We start from the raw sequence: 21,233 nt of genomic DNA on the forward strand, positions 1-21,233 counted from the left end.
ATCTGGATATGTCTATCATATTTCATGGCTTTTGTTTTTTAATCTACCTCCATTCCTGATGAGAATTTCCAAAACATCATCCATTGCCTGACTTTTAACAGACGTCTTTGTGGCAGCATTATTATCTACTAGAGATAAATTCTGACCCTGAAATAAAAATAAATAGTGAAAAGAAATGAAACAACTAAACAATTAATAAATTAACAAAAGTCTTCATCAACACAGTAACTGAAAACCAGATGTTTTCTAGACAATCTGGTTTTCTAGACAGACTTCACATAATACCTTATTTGCCAGATTTTTAACAGCATCGTCATAATTAGGCGGTTCTTTCCTCATAGGAACAAAGAAAGGATTGGAGGCTGTCCGCATGATTTGATTTTTCCCCTCCACGGGTGAAGATGGTACAGAGGCTGGTTTGCTACAAACAATCATGAATAAAATGAAAAAAATACTACAATGTGCTGTCAGCTCGTAACAACTTTCAAAATGAACTTTTTAGTAGCCATTGCCAGCTACCTGTTTATGTCTTGTGTTAACATTAATTTGAATTTGCTGACTAATGAATTGGATGGAATAAAAAAATTGACTTTGTACAACAGGGTTCACAGTGTGATCACAAGTGCTTGGTAGACATCACAGAAAAGAACAGTGCAATGAATACAAGACAATTTGTTTCACATCAGATAACATTTTCATGCACTAGCTAACAGTAGCAGATGGCTGACGTACTCATTCTGTAACCGTTTTATAGTGCACTCTATACTGACAGGCAGATATATGGATATTGAATCCTTCCCCAATTTTTTGGAAATCTCTAAGAACACAAGACATAAACACTTCTTTCTCAATAAACACATGCATAATTGTGTCTAAAAGATTGTTGATAAACAATGGGAGCATTGGACTACACAAAGCAGATAGGAACAATCTGTCAGTAAGCTTCTCCCTCTTTTACTATTTACCCACAAAGCCCATTCATCACATACTTAATCACAATGTCAAATCAAGGGATTACAAAGGCCTCTGAACTTAAATCTTAGTACATTTTGTAGTTTCTATATTCTCTTTCTCTGTGTCAAAGATAAAAGCAAAACCTAAAACAGTGAACAAAGTAGTGTCCATAATGGTTACTGCTACAACACTTTTACAAACTATAATACAAAACCCTTTGTTGTTTGTCGTGATGCTTGAGAAAGAATAATGTGACTGACCTTGGGTTGATGCCATTGATGGGGGACAGGGTGATGGTTCGCCCTACAAATGGCTGCTGGATGGACGAGCTGCTGACAATGGTGCTTGGTTTGGTAGAGATGTTCAGACTCCGGTTCAAACCGTGGCTCACCACAAAATTCTCCAGGTTCTGCTTGGTTGTTTTGTCCATCAAGTTCGGCATCAGAATGGACTGCATGCCCTGCGATACGACCGGTATGGTCAAAGGTTGTCCAGAACTGTTGACCAAAGATATCGTCTGAGGAGCAGCAATTTGCACCATTTTTGTTGCAGGTTGCTGCGTTGCTTTGCCATCACTTTCTATTTTGATGGTGTTGAGTGTGTGTTGTTGGCCAACTGGTGACTGTATAATCTGAACTTGTTGTGGCAGCTGTGGTGGTGACAATGGCTGATGCATTATGGGAGAATTCTGTTGTAGCTGTGGTGGTGAAGTTGGTTGCTTGATCAGCTGTATCCGAGGAGATGTGGGGTTCTGTGTGAGCTGTATACCATGAGCAGGGGATGTAGGCTGCTGCACAACCTGGTGAATCTGCTGAGGTGAAGCAGGCTGTGGCGTAGCCCGTGTAGAAGTGGTAGTTTGTCTGGGATTATTATGCTGCAACTGGTGCTGCAGCTGCTGCTGCTGCATCTGTTGTTGTAAAATTTTCTGAGATTCCTCCAGCTGCTTCTGAAGTTGAGCAATTTTAATCCTTTGTTGCTGCAGGATTTCCTCCTGTGAGGGATGAGGGGATGCTTGGGTCGTATGTTCCAAGATGATGGGTGGACTGGTCATGTTGGTAGGTTGTGGTGGATGAACTGAATTCACAGTAGTCAGCGTAATTGTTGCAGGTAAAGAGATGGCTGATGAATTTGCTTGACTAAAATTAACAAAACTGGAAAAGTCTATATTTGAATCCACATCCATGGAGATTTCCGGATTAACAGAAGGGGGTCTAGAGTTGTCCACTGCCATGGGTATGGACCCTGTGCTGGCAGAGTGCAAACTGTTTTTCATCTGAGCAGTCAGGACACTGGTAGAAGGGGCAATGTCCATCACCTCAGGGGACAAGGGATTGAAGATCTTGTCTCTGATCGTTGGAGATATCGGGGGTGAAGTGGAGGACATGGACACCTCGTTTGAGGTTGAAAGAATCGCGGGTGATGATGACGACATGGGCAGAGATTGAACGTTCACGACAGCATGAACTGGTAACTTCTTCATGTCTGTTCTGTTGTTTGTGTTTGAACTGGGTGCTATATTAATGTCTAGATATGGTTTCAGTCTCTCAATAAGTTGAGGTTTTGGACCAGACACAGTCAAGTTTCGCTTTTTGAGTTCAGCTTTTAAATCTGCCACCTTCATGTCCTCCAGGTTCATGAGAGGCTTATTTATGTTTCCAGAAGAGTTCTTTGTGTTTTGTAACACCGGTCGAGCTCTCTGCACTGTTGTCTTTTGTTGTTGTTTTCCTGGAATTATGGACTGTAACTGCACCGAAGGCTGACCGTGTATAATTGTCTTTGTCTGAACAAAAGGTTTGCTCTGCACTGGTGATGTCTGAACAGGCAAGGAGCTATGAAGCTGTGTAACAACCGGAGCAGGCTTGGCCATCATGCTAGATTTCACCTGTGCAGCGGATGGTCCAGACGATTGCACCTGAATTCCTGACTGAGTTTGGAGAGACACCTGTGGTTGGGCTTGCACCATGGGCTGTCCCTGTAGTTGGGTGTGCACCTGGACCTGGGGCTGGGTCTGAATGATGGTGGTCTGGGCAGGCTTCATGGGCTGCTGTACCACTATCGGGGGCGAGGCCAGCTCAGGCTGTCCCTGCATGCTGGTCTGTGTATTCACCGGGCCAGGGGAGGACACAGGCACCGGTGAGGTCAGCAATGGGACGGCCCCTGGGCTGCTTGTCTGTACCTGTATAGAGCCTGGCTGTTCAGTGCCAACCTGCTGGGACGAAACCACAACAGGACGACCAGACGTTGAGCCAGGATTTTTGGACTGAAATTCCAACTGCCACTGTAAAAACAACTGCTGTTGTTGTAGCATGATGTGGTAGGGAGTTTCACTTGAGGGATTACTAGTTGGAACCACTGTCTGAGTCTTCACTACGTTTGGAGGTCCTTTGTACTCATGAAATTTAATCACTTTTGTTTTTGGTTGTGTTTTGGGTTTTGGTTTCTTAGGTCTATTTTTGTTTACATTTGAATTGTGTCCATTGCCAAACTTGCCCCCATTTACTGTGTTCACTCCATTAGAATTCACTGGGGAAGTGTTTGTAACACTGAAGGATTGAGTCGTGATGGGAGACAGTTTTGCAAATGATGTCAGAGCACTGGATCCCGATACGCCGGTCACATTGGTTAGAGTCGTCCCTGTTGTAAATGTGATTGGGAGTGTGCCTGGCACGGAGAACTTGAGGGAGGCGGGGATATCTGGGGCCAGGGGGATAATGGGGGGACTAAACACCTCCGACATGGACGAGTCACAGGGAGAAGGGACTCCATCACTGGTGGTGGTACTCTCATCCTCAAATCCATAATTGGACTCAGAGTCCTCGTCAAATGTCCTATTGAATTTTATGGATCCAGCTGGAAGAGAAGATTTATTCACGTAAGAATGAAATGGTCAATGCCCTTAACATTACTGAAATTATCCCAGAAATGGTTTAAAAGTGAAACAGTCGGGTTCTTAACTTTAATAAAAAATCATAATAATAAGAAATCAATCAATATACCTTGTAGAGCTGTTCTGAAGGTTTCATTGTCTGTCTGTAGAATATTTCCTTGCACCAGTTCCAGGGGGCCCGGTCTGTGAGATAGCTTGTCATTCAGGTCATCTGCAATTCGAGCCCTTTTCAGTTTACGCTGTCGCTCATGAAGGGAAGGGTCAATCTTTGTGTCTACAGTACCAGGAATTGTAATCAATATTTATATCCAATCTGATTAAGTCAACGCAACCATTTTTCTCCTTATTCTCTCTACATAACATAATGATAATGCTGATTACTAAGATTTTGGTGTCATTGTTAAAAGGATTGGATGCCCTGATGAAGTATTAGATTACAATGAATCTCAAGTAAATTGAGCCTCATCAAAACAAAGGCATGTGTATAATGATGATGGCACAAACCTTCTAAGATGTGTTGCTGTACTAAGACTTGTCTGTCTGGACGATGCTGTATTTTATGTTTCAGTAGGTCCCCAGTCTGAAAAATACAGATCAACATTTAATAAGTCTTTAATCTTAATCCTTTGTGGTAGTATAATTTAATGGGCAGAAATTCAGGTTGGTTTGTCTTGATTTGTAGCATTAATAAATGGTTAATAAACCTCAACATCTACAACACAGCCAACATTAACTAGTTCAGATATTCTAGGAAAAAGTCTAAAAGAAGTTATACAATAAATTGGGAGGACATGCAAATCTCAACTGAGATAGAACACATGTAGTTGTACAAATGAGAAGAAGATCTGCAGATGCCTTTTTTCATTAAAACAGACAAACTAAAATAAACAATTTAAATAATAGAACTAGGTCAGTGTAGCAGGCATCATAAGTGATGCTCTAGCACTTTAGAGAAATTGACATACCACACAATGATAATGAAGAATTGAAGAAAAAAAAAATGGGCACTAATTCTTTTGACAGGATTAGCTGATGCGAAGTTCATTTGTTATATCTGCCTCTCACTACAGCTTGTGATCTGAGACTTAAATTGAAGTTTATGGCACCTAAATCTTCTGAATGAAAGTTTTCTCAAGTGCTAACAAGTGTTTGCCAGTTTGCAAAATAAAACTCCTTCAAATCTGCCAAAATTGTTAAACAAATGAGGGATGCTATTTTGCCAGATCAATCTGTCAAACTTATTTACCATCAACCAAGCTGCCATGTTATGATTGTGAGTGAATTAAATGTGTACAGGAATAAACTGGGTAATTCTGATGTAAAGCAAGGCTTATTTTCCTTCCCTTTTTTATCAGCAGCAAGTGTTGCAAGTAAAAACTTTGTAACCATTGAGTATATCATTGATTGGTAATTAGCATGATGTATTTCTTCGTTTCAATGCTCATCAATTTTAATAGTTTAAAACTGAGTTTGCGGCAGCTCGAGCTGAGAGTGCTCGAGTGCGGCTGCTGTCTGTGATTACCGAGCAGGGAATGGTGTGGGAGGCTTAGACAGAATACACATCTTTTTTCTGTTGTCTTGCAAGATAATGTATCTGGGCACGTGCCAACATTCCACACAGCATTGCTGATATGACTCAAGGACTCGGCACATCAGCCCATTACCTAGCGAGAGACCTGGCTATAGCATTTTCTGGAAAATTACTTGCTAGGACCTGTTAGATTATGAGATATTTAAAAGAATTTAGAAAGCAGGGGGAATTTTTGTGTGATGTAATGCAGCATGTGTCTGATGGGTAAGCCAGAGACATTGATGTTTACTTGTCTGCAGAAGAAAGGTTTATCACAATACTTCATCTCTCGGGTGAGAATAAGGTGGAAAGGAAATGTCCTCTAGCTTCACACAGCAAGTAGCTTAACAGGTCAACAACCTCAACCCAAAATATCAGCTGAGCAGGCAGATCGGTTTATTGTTTAAGAAAATATTGATACTAGTCGTGTCAAGATTCACATAAACTTGGAGGATATAATATGATGCATTTGTTTCGTATTATCACTTGATGTACTCGTCTTATAATTGTATAGCAGATTAGCATCATCCCCTCTCCCCCAACCTCCCCCTCCCCCCATAAAAATTTCAAAGAACCCAGTAAAGCAGATAGATTCAAAACAACTTTTTAATAAATCATTTTGAAAGGCATCTTTGTTTAGGATGAGTATCATCTTCAGTTGAATAATTGTTCAAAATCTCTTTTACAATTCTTTTGAATGTTTACACTTCATTCAACAGAACTTTAAAAAAATATAAATGCATCTGTTTCCAAGGCAAGCTGGCTTCTGTTTCAAACTTAAGAGAGTTTAAAATCATTTATACAATGAAACAATTATACATTAAAACAAGACACAGTTTGTGAGAGCTAGACCACCACTGACCTTTGCTCTCTCTAGGTGGCGCCTCTGTTCTGCAAATGCTGGTGGTGTACTCAAAGCTGTAAATAGTCAAATCAGAGATGAATTACACAAATCACTTTAGGGGGCTATTAATCTGTGATTTAATCAAGTACTTTCCTACATTTTCAAGTAAGACTGAATTCCTTGTAACTTACGGGGGTATATTCCTTGGTCTACCAGTTCATTGACAGATCGCCTCATCAACAGTTTTCTCTTCAGTGCTAAAAATAGGACGAAACAATAACCATAGTTCAAAGACATTAAGAACAGAACTTTGACAAAGACAGACATTTTGGTGACAGATTTGAGACGGTTTTTTATTGGCTGGCACAGACAGCTTACATTCTTTATTTTTGTCCATGCTTTGTTGTAGTGACATCTCCTCCAGGGTAGACTGGGGACTAGTGGGGGGCACCTGCTCCGTCTCGCCCTCCCCCTTCCCATCAGTCCCTGTTGCTGCTGCCTTTTCTTTCTCTGCCCTCTCTGCCTCCATTCGGCAGTCCTTGCAGTAGAACTTGTGGATGTACTGGATGGCCTCTTGGTCTAGAGATGTGCCTCCCCCGTAAAGGGGGGACCAACTACTGCTGCTACTTGTGTCTGAAAACAAGGGCAATAATCAACACATTGCTAATATTTAACTGCCTAGTCTGATCATAAGTACTCATAGGTGTAAAGAATTAAATTAAGAAGATATTAAACATGGACTTGACTACTGGTAATAAAAATATCCAATTTGGTTAAGAATAAAACTAAAAGAATTTTCTAGGAAACAGGGTAGAGGCAATAACAATAGTGTCATAAGAATTACTATAATAGTGCCATAAGAATTACAATAATAAAGGGTTATTTCGGTCTTTTGCCAATTCTCCAATTGAAAATCTTTTTTTCACTTAAAATAGCCATGATGGTACCACTGACAACATAACAAATACTAACAACATCACATCAGATGATAAGCATTCAATGCTGAAACTATCCAAAACACTGTACTATGAAAATATTGACAACATTACCCCCAGATGCCGAAGATATCACTGATATCATGACCCTAGACACTAAAGATATGACTAACAACATCACCCAATGTCCTGAAGATATCCCTGACATCAATATAAACCCTAAAGATAATGACAAAATCACTCCTAACAAAGATCATGAAAATATCACTAACAACCTCACCCAATATCATGAAGATATCACTTATAACATCATCCAGGATGATGATATCACTGACAACACTACACAAGATTGGGAAGATATCACTGACAACACTAACCTACATCATGAAGATATCACTGACAAGTTCACTCAAGATTATGTAGATATCACTGACAATCCTACCAAGATTATGATGATATCACTGACAACATCACCAAGAATTACAAAGATATCACTGACAACATAACCCTTGACATAGATATCACTGACAACATCCCCCTGACAATATAGATATCATTGACAACTTCCCCCCCAGACCTAGTACATATATTTGACGACATAACCCTAGACCCTAAGAATCTCTGACAACATCACTTATGAAGAAATCACTGACAACATTACCCCAGACCTAGATCATAAAACTGAATAAATAACCATTTACCCTAAAGATATTACTGACAACAACACCCTGGACCTCAGTGACAACAGTGCCACAGCCAATGAAGACAACAAAAACTTCCTCCAAAACAACAGTGTTAACATTACCCCAGTCCATAGACTCCATACTGATGGCCGCTGTCTGTGATAATAAGCTTTTGTTGCTGTCTGAGGTGATAATGACTGACTCACTGTTAAAAGACATGTTTTTCCCCCTCATGTTCAAGAACTGAATGATGGTCTTTCATTGGTTCCTTTTTCAATTTTCTAATGTGAATGAAAACATTTCATTCTGATGTCAAATGAAATATTTACCAATCAGTCAAAAGATGAATCCTATCAAATTATTTCCTTCTTCATTAATGATTGTCTTTGTTAATAAAAACTTTAAAACTGTTTTATAATGATTTCTTGCACTAAGTCCATATGACAATTTAATGTGATAAAAGAATAACAAACACCACAAACCTTGCAAATCTTTGCCCAACAAATTCAATCAGAGCAGACATATTCTTATACACATAATCTTTTTATAATAAGAAAATAAAAACCATTTTTAGTAAACAAGAAACCAATAAAACATGACCAGAGAATGTTGTGCAGGATATATGCAGTGGAGTTCACTCCAAGTCAACACAAATGTGATGTAATGTGTTAAAGAAGAAAACATCTTTGTTTGAAGTGTTTGCTAGTGATAATGATGTGACAATGAGATTCATATAAAAATATACTCAAAGTCTCCACAAAAAATAATGATAGTACATGCAAGTTTGTAGATCTACATGCTATGCTGCAGAACATTTTGTTCTTGATGATCATTGATAAATATGAGATCAGGTAGAAGCTGCATTCACATCTGTGGTCTGAGCACTACCTGGCCCCGGACCAAAGCCTCTCCCTCAGAGCTCTGGTCGGTCTCTGACCACCTCATCAGAGCCTGACATCAGACAGCAGCGACGGTAATTGCTGTTGTGTAACATTGGAAGCTCTCTGTACATGCAGAATTTTCTCTGGAGCTAGTTATCAATCCATCAGCAGATATGGTTTCTGCCAACACAAAGAATTATTTTGCCAACTTCCAACAAATAATGCATGGACAGAGGGGCAACAGTGACTAGGTCTGATTGGGCAGCTACTGACAGACAACCCTGTAGGTTTCTGCTGCTGAAGAAAGGGCCCCCAGTAATATCGTACCAAGTGTTTACAAATTCGAATTCTACATCACATCTTGGTTAATCCTACCATTCTCCATAACCCTAAGTATCAGTCATAAAATTCTTTGCTGAGTTCAAGCTTAATGAAAATATGCAATTTACAGAACACTCTTGGCAATGTCAACAGGGAAATCTTCATTGTTACCAGATGAAAGATCTGGGTGATAAAAACCGTGACATAAAGACACAGAGGTGACGTCTTAACAAAACAGATTCATAAACCCTTGTGTTTTATGTGCAGTAACTTCACCTCAAAGGTATGCTCTAGGATCCCATAATCATGACTTCTGCACAACAGACTCTTTTTTTGTAAATAATCTTCTCTAGGTAGCATGTTTTTGTAGGCTGAGGTAATATCAACATTCACATTAAATCAATGACATTCAAAATGTTCAAATATTTCACCAATTTATTTCACTGCAGCATCTGATGTAAACCTAATTTACGAGTAATTGAAATTAAACTAGCAGTATTTATAAAGCGTCTGGTCTAAATTTAACAAAGGGTATCAAAATTTGTTCCTAAACATAGTTGAAGATGTATTTAAGGAAAGTGATAAGATAATTAACTGTTCTTGCATTCTGTAATTAGAGTGATTTGAATCTCAACACAAGCTGCTGTAAACAGAGGGAGGCACGTTATCTAGGCCAGATCTTGTTCACTGCCAGTAAAGCAAAGATAAAACACATGTAGTGCTTTATTTCTCTCCATTAGCAGGTATTATCTGAGTCTGTTTTAATTTCATTGATATTAAGCCCCTGGAGATGTACACAGATTGTGACTGTGTGCTCTATTGTTTAATCCAGACCAGAACATAATCATGACAGACCAATAAATTCTCTCCCCCATGGACCCCCTCCTGGGCTGCATGACATCAATGGCCCTATAACCATTTGACAAATATTTTTGTATACAGATAACAGAAAAATAAATGCTCTTCCAAACCCACACAGTGCAAGTAGCCCAAGATGTTGTTGTGTCTTGGAATGTGCAGAAAAGGCAATTGCAACTGTGTGCCTACCAGTGCTTCAGAACAAGTACATGTGACACTGCACATGAAACAAACAACTCTGGTGATGTACTCTAAGATCTCTGTGATTGCTCAGTAACCCCCCCCACCCCACCTCTGTCAGTAAAATGCTGGTTCCTCCAAAATCATATCCTTCATCTGTTATTGTTAAGAAATTTGATATCCACTAAATCTAAGGAGACAAATTTTAAAATTCATTTATTTATCCCAAATATCATCAAAGTTATCCTTAGATTTAACAATAAGTCAATAATATGCAGTGGCTGCCAACAGTAAGCAAACTGAACATACCCAACGAAATGCCAATTTAAACTTCATATGTCAGGCCACTTGCCTGCTGTAGTTGTTTACTCAGAGAGAGATTGAGACAAGTGGCAATGTAAAGATACATGAAGCTACGGTATTTACCAAATCTAAATCACATGGGTTTAACTGCCTTCAATTTTGTTAATGATGAACTTAATGAATTAAAAAAAATGAACGAGAAGCCCTAAGGAGCCGAGTAGGAACCTGTGGCTGCTTAGCTGTTTATACCTTTATGTAATCTATGGCCTTTCATTTTAACTCTTGACTCATCACAAAACCTTGTGAAGTGCTCAAACCTAATTAATACAGCTGATGAGAATGTTAATGTGAAGACAGTGATTCAATAGACAGCATTATCCAGTGGTGAGCCAGAGTAAACAAGTGGAAAACAAACATTGCTGCCATTTCCAAGCAGGCCTCCCCCACCAGATGTTGCTTTGTACTATACCCTACTGCCGGTTTACCGGTACCATTCTCCAAGATGGCAAATCAAGACACTTCACATCAGCAGCAAGGATCAAAGACTTCTCAATCAGGAACGTGTGGGGGTGTTGGCAGATTCTACGTCTGACCTAACACTGCTCTAATCTACGATCAGATCACTTTTTGTTTGTTTTTTTTCTCTCCATTTTTTTAAAGAATAATATCTTTTTCAACAATTTTTAGCAAAGGTACAGACAACCTCTTAAAGACAGGCTGCACTTTTTACCTCAGATAGCTCTGTTATCAAGAACTTTATTGTTCAGAGAAAAGTCATAAACAGCATTACCACTGAGCCCACTTCATCTTGGCATTCTCAAGCTTCATGTTTGTGAGAAACCAAATGTTCAACCTGTGTCAGTTGGAGAACTGTAAAAACAATATGATAGAGCCTCCATTCATAAACAGGCAACCTCTCGGCCAAACACTCCAAACAACCTCCAAATGTCCACTACAGGCTTACTGCCGCTTACTGCAGAGACAACGAGACAGAACATATCTATCAAATCTGAAAAGCATGCACAAAATTTCAGTGTTCAAAGCCATTCACAACTTAGGCAAACAGGTTAAAACTCCTGAATAGTAAGGCACCATTGGCCCTCTCATTAGATTTCCTGTGTATCACTAGATTTCGTGACACTACAAAGAAAACAACAGAGAAATGAAGAGGAAGAGAAAAATCTTAGAACATTCTAATTTCTTACAATGCCAACCCATAAATCTGATCACTTATCCAAATGAAACCACAATGAGCAAAGACAACTACATAACAGCCATGTATGATTATAAGTTTAATAAAATTCCTCTAATCATGAAACATTTACTAAAATATAAATCACATTGTTGAACACATAATCAGACCTAGCCTTTTCTCTACAGCAGACAGATAACAGCAAAGTACAAATACCAGGTTCATCAACTGATTGTTCATTCTACACAATTAAGATACTGTCTTTGACTTCTACATTAATAACTCGGTTAGATGTCTACCTACTTTTTCAAAGTACCGTAGGCTGATTATATTATAAATCACAGCTGCAATAAACGTTACCCAATTCTAGCCTCTCCCTATAATACAAACTCCAGCCTCTCCCTACAATACAAACTCTAGCCTCTCCCTACAATACAAACTCTAGCCTCTCCCTACAATACAAACTCCAGCCTCTCCCTACAATACAAACTCCAGCCTCTCCCTACAATACAAACTCTAGCCTCTCCCTACAATACAAACTCCAGCCTCTCCCTACAATACAAACTCTAGCCTCTCCAATACAAACTCCAGCCTCTCCCTACAATACAAACTCCAGCCTCTCCCTACAATACAAACTCTAGCCTCTCCCTACAATACAAACTCCAGCCTCTCCCTACAATACAAACCCAAGCCTCTCCCTACAATACAAACTCCAGCCTTTCCCTACAATACAAACTCTAGCCTCTCCCTACAATACAAACTCTAGCCTCTCCCTACAATACAAACACTGGGTAGGTCCTGCTAAACTTACCCCAATTCTTCTTTATTCTCTTTGGCCCATGTGATAATTCTGTAACAAAGAATAACATGAGGTTAGGCTTGTGTGGAACGATAGGATTTATCAAAACTGACACAGTATGATCTCTTACACTCATGCAAAAAAAAATGTTCTGTACATGAAGATGTTGACTGTAAGTAAACTGAAATGGTGGGGCTACAGGGTGTGTGTTCACATTCATAAGACATCATGTTTTTTCTCAGATTTAATGTATTTTACAGATTAATATCGCATAAACAAAAATAGAGGATGCCTATCGGTTGTAAAGATTTGATATTAAACATGAGGATTGGGAAATGCCATAATCTCCCTGGGTGTCTGCTAGACAGCAGATTACTTATCGTAAAACAAATTCTAATTCACCAACTGTAAACTCACCCTCTCTTAGACCTAAAAACATCAAAACATTGGGTATTTTTATTTTGTTTCTAATCACAATTTGGTTTATTAAGTGTAAGCAGGCCTTTGTACCTTGGTTAATTATCTGACTTGTCTGATGTAGTTCAATACTTGCACTTTATTAAAGTACATATACTACCAGTATGAAAGTTCAAAGGAAGATTTGATGAAGACACTTCATCTTCCATTCTCTGGAGTTACCAAACAGGTGAAAACATCCAGAAGTCAAGAAGACACAGAGCAGTAGACAGGCCCTCTATCGACCATGCTCATTCACAGCTATTTACAGAAACTGCAGCATATTCAATTAAAATGAGGCCATATTTATCATCTCTTTTTCGCAATTAAACAGGAGCCCTGAACTGAAATAGCTGTAGCAGGATTAGAGTTATTTACTTGTCGCTGGTTTTAAGCTGAGGGGAGAGGGGGAGATCAGTATCACTTCCTACCAATGGTAGTGGTAAGGAGACCACAGTAGTAAATGCTTCCTGCTGATTGGGACAATCTATGTATTACAATGGCGTATCTGTCGCAGGGTTATTTTCTTACACAGCACTTTCAAAACAACTTAAAACATACCATGACTGGAATGTTTTCCAGATTACAACATAAAAATTGTAAACTTTTGTATAACACTGAGTAACATATTGTTCATCTTCTTCTCTTGCTCTTATGTTTTAAGATGTTATATTGTTACACATTTCTTCCTGATTTATCTGTATGTGGGTGTCCTTTACACTGCTCTCTGGGTGAGTTCGGAGCGGTAGAGCAGGTCAATCAGACAGTGACTGTAAATTGGTCATGACACTCCATCCCAGACTAAATAAAGACCAGACCCCCCCCCCCCCACTGCTGTGTGCAGCAGCGCCTGGACCCAGGGGCATTACCAGTAGTGTTCAAACACCTGTTTATAGCAAAACAAACTCTAGTATTCATGGCTATTTACTTGTGGTCCATTAGGAGGGGCCCTAGGCCTTCACTGTAGTGGTGGGGTGTTTATTCAATTGATGTTTCTTTCTGGCTACACTTCCTTTATCCTACAATCTCATTAACCCATGGTTCCCAGCAGAAACTTTACTGGTAAATATATTTTAAGATAAGTAATATATTACTTAGTCTACAGATATGCAGCAAACTAGATGCAATCATTAGATGTTAGCTGCCAGGGCAAGGCTATTTTAAGCTAAATTCCCCAAATTCTTGATTGTCATTTGAAATTGAAAATTTATCAATGCCTATTTGACATTATCAAAGAAAGCATTTTTACTACCAGTAGATTTATCAGTAAAAATTCAATGAATCAATCATACTTTTTTAGAACACATTATCACACCCTTATCCACTGCATGTGCATGAATCAAAGAAGAGAGAACTAAATATTAAACATTAACCACAAGCATCATCAAAGTTTGTACACTCCTGTTAACAGCTGTAGGATGAAGACCTTACCCACAGAGGAAGAGTTCTGTACCAGGCATGCCATGTCCCTGCTAGTCCTGTAAGGTTCACCCTTAATATCAGCTGTTTCCAGAATCAGCTGATTGCAATCAACAACACTGACAGTGCATCATTTCTACTGTATGTTGACTGTTAAGACTGCCTCCGACAAGACTATCACAGAGTATATCCCTGTAATCTGAGTGCAGAGAAACCACACACACAAAAATAATATATCAAACTTTCTTCTTATCTAACAGTGTTTCACCACTGCCATCTCTCTACACAGAGCAGTCTCAGTTCCTTCACTCAATTAGCAAAGTCCCCTACGGTCACTTGAACTCCAGGGGGTCAGTCTTGACATGCCCCTCCCTTGCCACACCTGGTCTGTTACTGTCGTCTGTGGGGGGACTCTTGGCTGCATGTACCCTCTCTCTCCCAGTGGCTGCCTGGTACAAGCAGTGAAGAACTTCCTCCACTACTTCAGGGAGCAGGCTTCTCCGTCCGACCTGACTCACTCCGGCTCGCGAGGGGAGGAAAGACAAGATAGGATCAGGGAATCCTCTAGTTCTCTGCACTCATCCTCCTAAAACACCCCTACTGTTATAATGGAACGGCATATGGCATTCATTACACAGATGTCAGTGTTCAAACCTCTGCATCATATGCACCATTACCCTCTCTATACAGAGGAACCCACCAAAAAATTATTTAATTATTTCCAAGTTCAGTTACTTCTGAAGATCACAGACCCCTGGAAGACACTGCTTGTCCTGGATATATTTAATTGATCATAATTAGGTATCCGCATAATCCACAAGGATGTTTTCATGTAATGTAATAAACAGAAAAATTGTTTGTACAACAGTCCGTTATCCTGCCATATTCACCACAAAACAGGATGTGGTCTCTTATTTACATACACAGATTTAATGGACATCCACTTAATGTTAACAATTTCTTGCATTTTTTCTGTTCAAGAGCATATCCAAAATTTAAACAAGAAATTATGCATATTTTTCAATATTATAAAGAAAGATATGTGAAATCTGCAATTCTATCAGTTGATTTTTAAAAGAACCACCCAACTGTCGCTTTTATCAGCAACATTTTGATTTATTTGAAGATTGCTTTAACCATTCAAATTATGCAATAGAACTGTTAATTACATCACAAACTATTTTTTCTAGATGCTAAAGCTGTAAGGTTGGATTTGAGGAGTTATTATTCAGAAACACTTTTTACAAAAAAAATAACATGTGCCATGATTATGAAATTTTAAATTGAGAAATGAGGAAACTATAAAGGTTGATTGTGCATGGCTCACAATAATTTAATAAATATAACATATCACTAATGCAGACTGTATCAGCCTTCATGTTCTAACAATATTTGTCAGCTCTTGGACATCATATCTAAGATTGTTTTCCCTTGGACTGAAATGTCACATTTTCATTGGATTAAACATGGCACGTGATTGCCTCATATATCTCTATGTAGGTTCTTTGAGGATTAATATTAGGCAATATGGCCGTCATTGGCCGCCGCCGCACCTACTCATCTCGATATTTCATATTATTTAACACAGAAATCGTGTTCAGTAAGTCATTAAAATATTTAGAGTAGTGGCCCTTTGAAATTATTTTTAAATTAGAGTAGTTGCCCTTTGAATATTAACGTCACATTGTTGTGTCTGGAGCAGAACAAAATGGCAGCGTCTAGGCCTAAATTTGCTCAAATCTCTGCAGAGGTTTAAAATTGAATAGCAACAAAACATTGTAAGTAATATGGGTGAAGCGAAAATTTTTAAAGCGCATTTGAAAGGTGGTATTGATAATTTTGAAGAGTTTAAATGAGTTTAATTGGACGAGATATAAGGCATCTTGTATACATGGCTTTGCGTAGATCACCGCTATTTGTGAATGAATATGTCGCTTGATAGTCCTCGGGAAAACAAAACACTTATTAGGTTAGTTACTGACTCACTACGGAAATATATTGGGTTGATCAATCTCATAGACGGCTCGGCTTCGCCTCGCCATCTATGAGATTGATCAACCCAATATATTTCCGTAGTGAGTCAGTAACTAACCTAATAAGTAATAATGTACACATTTTGAACACTATAAGAAATATGTTTTTGTCCAAAAGATACTATGAAAATCCAAATACAAAATTAACAAGCTGATAAATACTTATGATTCAGAAAAACTAAAAACTAAACTAAAGAAAATTTTCCAAGTCTGCTCTTCTGAAAAAAAATTATGGACCCTACTGTATTTCCACTTTTTAAATTTATTTTTATTTATATACACATGTACTGGTACTTGTAATCCTAAACAAGTACCTTAAGTGGAGCAATAAATTTTCTTGTAATGTGGAGCTAATTATGGTTGACAAATAGATGTTATCTTTTCTTTCATAATTCATAATTATTATTTCTCTAAAAGAAAGTATATCTGAAGATACATTGCACTTGATTCATAATTGATAGCATTTTTTCACACAATTTAGCATTGCGCCACAGATTTCATTTATTGGTCACTGCAGCTACTAGATGACATTTAACAAGGGATATCATTCTAAGAGTTGCCTCCCTTTTTTCTGTTACATTTCTTTCCACAGATGTTTGAGTAAGGATACAAGTGAGCAGGAAAAATATAACTGAAGAAACCTTACCAGCATATCTGGGCACTGTGGACCACTGAAGTTAGATGGTACCTACACCAGACTCTTTCTCTTTGGACCTTAATCCTGCCCAGAATGGAAAACAATTCACTGTTTCTAATATTTTAAACTTTGTTTCTGGAGTTTTCATGATTAGCCTGGTGTAAAAGTGATCAGAACTCTGACTGCAATACAAAATTGAAGGTAATATTCTTAGCAAAGAAGAAAAATTCTTTCAACAATCCCCTTGTTTAAATCTGATAAAGATGCCTTCTCATCAAGGTGTTTTTAATTTGAATACAGGATGTGCAGTAGAAAATATCTAGTTTAAAGCTATATAACAGTTGCAACTCATGTGTATAAAGTAATACTAAATGAAAGAAAGATCAAATGAACCACTGGCAAAGGCAAGGCTAAATGCCTCGAATTGTAAGAAATACTACAACATGCTTCCAAAACGCAGTGAGAAATCTTATATAGGATATGATATTTGGATAAATTGAGTTTGAAGCTGGAATCTAGTGTGGCTAGTTGCTGTGGGGCCGCTCTGGTAGATAGCCAGAAATGACATGATCCAAACAATCCAGCCTAGAGGCAGAACAACTCGGTGCTGCAGTGTTTGTTTAAAAAAATGCAATGCAGTGTCACATCTCATTACTGGGGATGTCAAGGGAGAACACTCTCATCCAGCTCTTTGTGATGATATTCACATAACAGCAAAAATACCGGTAAGCACCGGCGACCTCTTAGTTTGGGTCAAGGACTTAAAACAGGGTGTCAATATTGTAATAACCTGTAGTGATTTCAGGCTTAAACTTGTGTCAATATTGTAATAACCTGTAGTGATTTCAGGCTTAAACTTGTGTGAGATATATGAACCTCATGAATAAATAAGTATTAATCAGTCATTTATTTAATCTTTATGATGAACAAAAAGAAAATTGGTCCAATTTTTTTCCCCCATGAATCATATCCTTGGACCTTTTGAGCTCTGAATAGAGGCTACAGATGCACATGTATAAGTAGAGGGCCCTAGTGATATAGATATCACTAACGGTAGCTAAGTGTTAACAGCTTGCAGACCTCTTCAGTGGTAGACAACCAGCCATCTACTATCTAATGGGTGGGTGGGGGGCTGTAGGGGGTGCTATTATTTAGAATATTTCCTGCATTAATATTTATATTTCAAGGATTCTAAAAATAATTTTTATCTTCTTTATTTTTTTAAATAGTGCACTTTTCGTATTTTAAGACTTCAATTTATATGCCAGTACTCTTTTTCTATTTAAATTGAGCAGAAAGAAAATGTGTGCATGTTTTCTTTCAGCTATTTAATGATACTGTCATTGTCAGCAAAGGCATCCCGTTCTGCATTTTTCTTTGATGAAAAATATATTTAACATTTCTTTGAAAATAACTAAAGAATGAGTTCTGTCTTTTTAAATTGAACATAAACTGTACATGCAAAGTTCCCCAAAATTCGACCCTTCCACTGCCACCATGAGTGTACCGTGTGGGATGACAAGGTACTTCTTACTGAAAAGCGAAAGCACCCCATCTCCATTGCTTTATAGCTGTATAAACAGAAACACTTATTACCACAATAGATACAGTGGAGCTACAGCTGTTCGCTCACAGTTCATACTGCAGTATCCCAAGTGGTTGTGCAATTATTTTACACTGTGATCCCTTGGTCTCCGAATCACAATATGCATGTGTTATAATAATTATTTTTCTTGGATTCCAAACAGCACAATTGACAAGAACTCATCATTCATAATAGACAAAATGATTTGCATCTTTGAAGTGTGTGCCAATCAAGTTCATTTGCTTTCCATACAGTAAGCATTCAGCATTCAGGATCACCTTTGTCTGCAACAATGCAAAAACAACAAGCATCCTAATTTAATCCAACATTTAACTGGAGACTGTATGATAATGACCTTTACAGACACCAGATCATATATTTTGTAGTTTCTGGACCTCATTAACCGGTGGTCAGACTAGTTAAGAAATGTCAAATCTTCAAGGGAAAACCAAAAAATCAAAGATCTTGGCCACTCTGCATCTCAGCAGGACTTAACCCTACCACTGTGATATGCAGATTCATTTTCTTCTGCAAAAACAAAGTGACTTGTATATTAAAGGATAAAGCAAGAGGGGTCAGTCATAAAGCTTGAAAGTGGGTATTATCTAAAATACCTCACTCCCCCGATCCCTGGTAAAATAAAAAGACTGGTAATTATGTGCTCAATTCGAAGAATCTTATGGCTAAAAAAAATAGGCTATCCAGCGTGAGCAACTATTAAAAATGTTATTTTTTGACCCTAGATCAGATGTTCAATAGACTGTCATTGGAGACTTCATAAGGAGCAGCAATATCTAATGGCAGTAACTCGATCAAGTGAGAGTAAGACCTTTAAGAAAAAAGATTTCTTGAGCTTGAATTCATAAACTATGTGTATATACCGGTAATTCCAAACTGAAAAGAGGCATCCAGAGGGAGCCATACAAACAAAACTCACACTATCCACACATTCTTCTGTCTTCCTACAGAAAGTGGAATGACATCAGATAATTAAAGGATCACTTTTTAAGTGATGAGATTTATCCTATGAAAGGTATCATCAATGCCAAATTCTCCTTACCTTCAGTGAGTGAATCAAATGGCCTTTTGGAAAGTTCTGAAAAATATATAAAAAAAATAAAACAATTAAATCATGTCAACAATATGTACACCAGGACGTATATTACAAACTATGGTTAGATTGTTGGATTATATCTATAAATAGACTTCTCAAAAAAGGAAAAAACAGGTTGGAATATTTAGATAATTCATACTGACAGATGGACAAAACTCTTTCCAATTTTTTTGGACACTATTGCAGTTGTTCTCCAGAGAAGTTCAAATGGTCAGATATAAAACATAGAACAACCTCCCTCAAATAAAAGACTTAAAGAATTGTTATTACATGTGATGACATTGTATTTAGCCAAGTTAATATTCTTATGAATAACTATCTGCCAGAGAAATAAGAGCACAGGTAAGGAAGACTGATTTGATTGACACCCTTTACTTATAGTTATGTAACATATTTACTTTATCTCCACCTCACCCCCAGCTTACAGTAAGCACTAATTAGTTGCTGATGATACATTTTAAATCAGGTTTGCTTGGTCTATTTCTGCTGTTACTAAGACCCATGGGCCATACAGCTCACCTCCTGGCTTGATCAACAACAGTGTCCAAGATTTCTTTTTTATTTCATATAAAAAAGAACAAACTATTTTGATCATATCTACAAACAATGGTATGTTTTTTTTGTTATTTCGGGATTTGTGGTGTAATGACTTGTGTCTGACTATTGTGGGATCTCTATTGCTTAGAAAAATAAATGCTAGCTTCCTCGTGTCAACAAACTGAATGAATTACTGACAGATTCAAGAGAAATAAGGAAAATTCAGCTATCCCTGGATATTAGTAAGCAGAGATTCCTTTGGTTTCTGACTCACACATTTTACCTTTCTTTACTTTGTCATTAAACTAATGTCATCATTGATCAAGGTAAACTAATTCTACATTAACTTTTACAAAATCTAAACTAGATAATATCGTATAACTAAATCATTTTCTCCAGTGTGTATAATAATTATGCCATAGGAACTTTAACAAACCCACCACAACTCCAAAAAATAACAGTCACTTCTACTCTATAATGCTCTAAATATTCATACACAATGAGATTACAGAAAACAAATACAACACATTCTTGTAGTAATTCTCCAAAGATTACGGAGTCATTTCTTTCATGTATAACTAATAAATATGAAATGAAGTATGAGTATGAAAGATGTATGTTCTAACGGATGCAACTGTTTTCTGTGCTTCTGAAATTGACCATAAACTCATCTTGGCAAGCAGTATATACAAACTGACAGTCGAGGTAAAAAACTTATGGGTCAGGAAAGTTGACCAATTACTGCTGAAATAACAATGAGTTGCTCTGAGGCCACCAATCCAAGTGTTCAGTGATCCAACAGTTTGAACCTCTGCAAGACTGATTCAAGGTAACAGAAACACACCAAATGATACTTAGATCAGTCAAGTTTTTTCGACTGTTCTGAAAATAAGTATTTTAATCTTTAACTGTATTGAGATCACATTCAGTCATATTAGCAGTTAGTTACAGTCCTCTGATAAAGACAAGCAATTTATAAAGGATTTTGGACCAGAAACTTTGACTTTTTAGTGTCATGTATGCACCACAGGGTTCTTGTACAGCC

General features: G+C 37.9%; 1 protein-coding gene across 4 annotated transcripts in view; it reads right to left on the minus strand.

The window, feature by feature from the left end:
• LOC128166561 (myocardin-related transcription factor B-like) overlaps positions 1-21,233 on the minus strand; it is a 31,670-nt gene that overhangs the window by 4,729 nt on the left and 5,708 nt on the right. For 2 of the 4 annotated variants that reach the window (XM_052831819.1, XM_052831818.1), the window contains exons 3-12: positions 19,598-19,633; positions 12,420-12,458; positions 6,634-6,888; positions 6,447-6,512; positions 6,274-6,329; positions 4,346-4,421; positions 3,951-4,115; positions 1,215-3,804; positions 286-421; positions 48-147 (exon numbers count right to left, since the gene is read on the minus strand). In XM_052831819.1, the coding sequence (XP_052687779.1) occupies positions 48-147; positions 286-421; positions 1,215-3,804; positions 3,951-4,115; positions 4,346-4,421; positions 6,274-6,329; positions 6,447-6,512; positions 6,634-6,784 (3,340 nt within the window). In that variant the 5' untranslated portion in view covers positions 6,785-6,888; positions 12,420-12,458; positions 19,598-19,633. Of the gene's footprint in view, positions 1-47; positions 148-285; positions 422-1,214; positions 3,805-3,950; positions 4,116-4,345; positions 4,422-6,273; positions 6,330-6,446; positions 6,513-6,633; positions 6,889-12,419; positions 12,459-14,294; positions 16,057-16,961; positions 19,243-19,597; positions 19,634-21,233 lie in introns of those variants that run through there. The other 2 variants (XM_052831822.1, XM_052831817.1) reach the window with 2 other exon arrangements.

This window comes from Crassostrea angulata, chromosome 10 (genome assembly GCF_025612915.1).
Source record: "Crassostrea angulata isolate pt1a10 chromosome 10, ASM2561291v2, whole genome shotgun sequence".
Taxonomy (NCBI): Eukaryota; Metazoa; Mollusca; class Bivalvia; order Ostreida; family Ostreidae; genus Magallana; species Magallana angulata.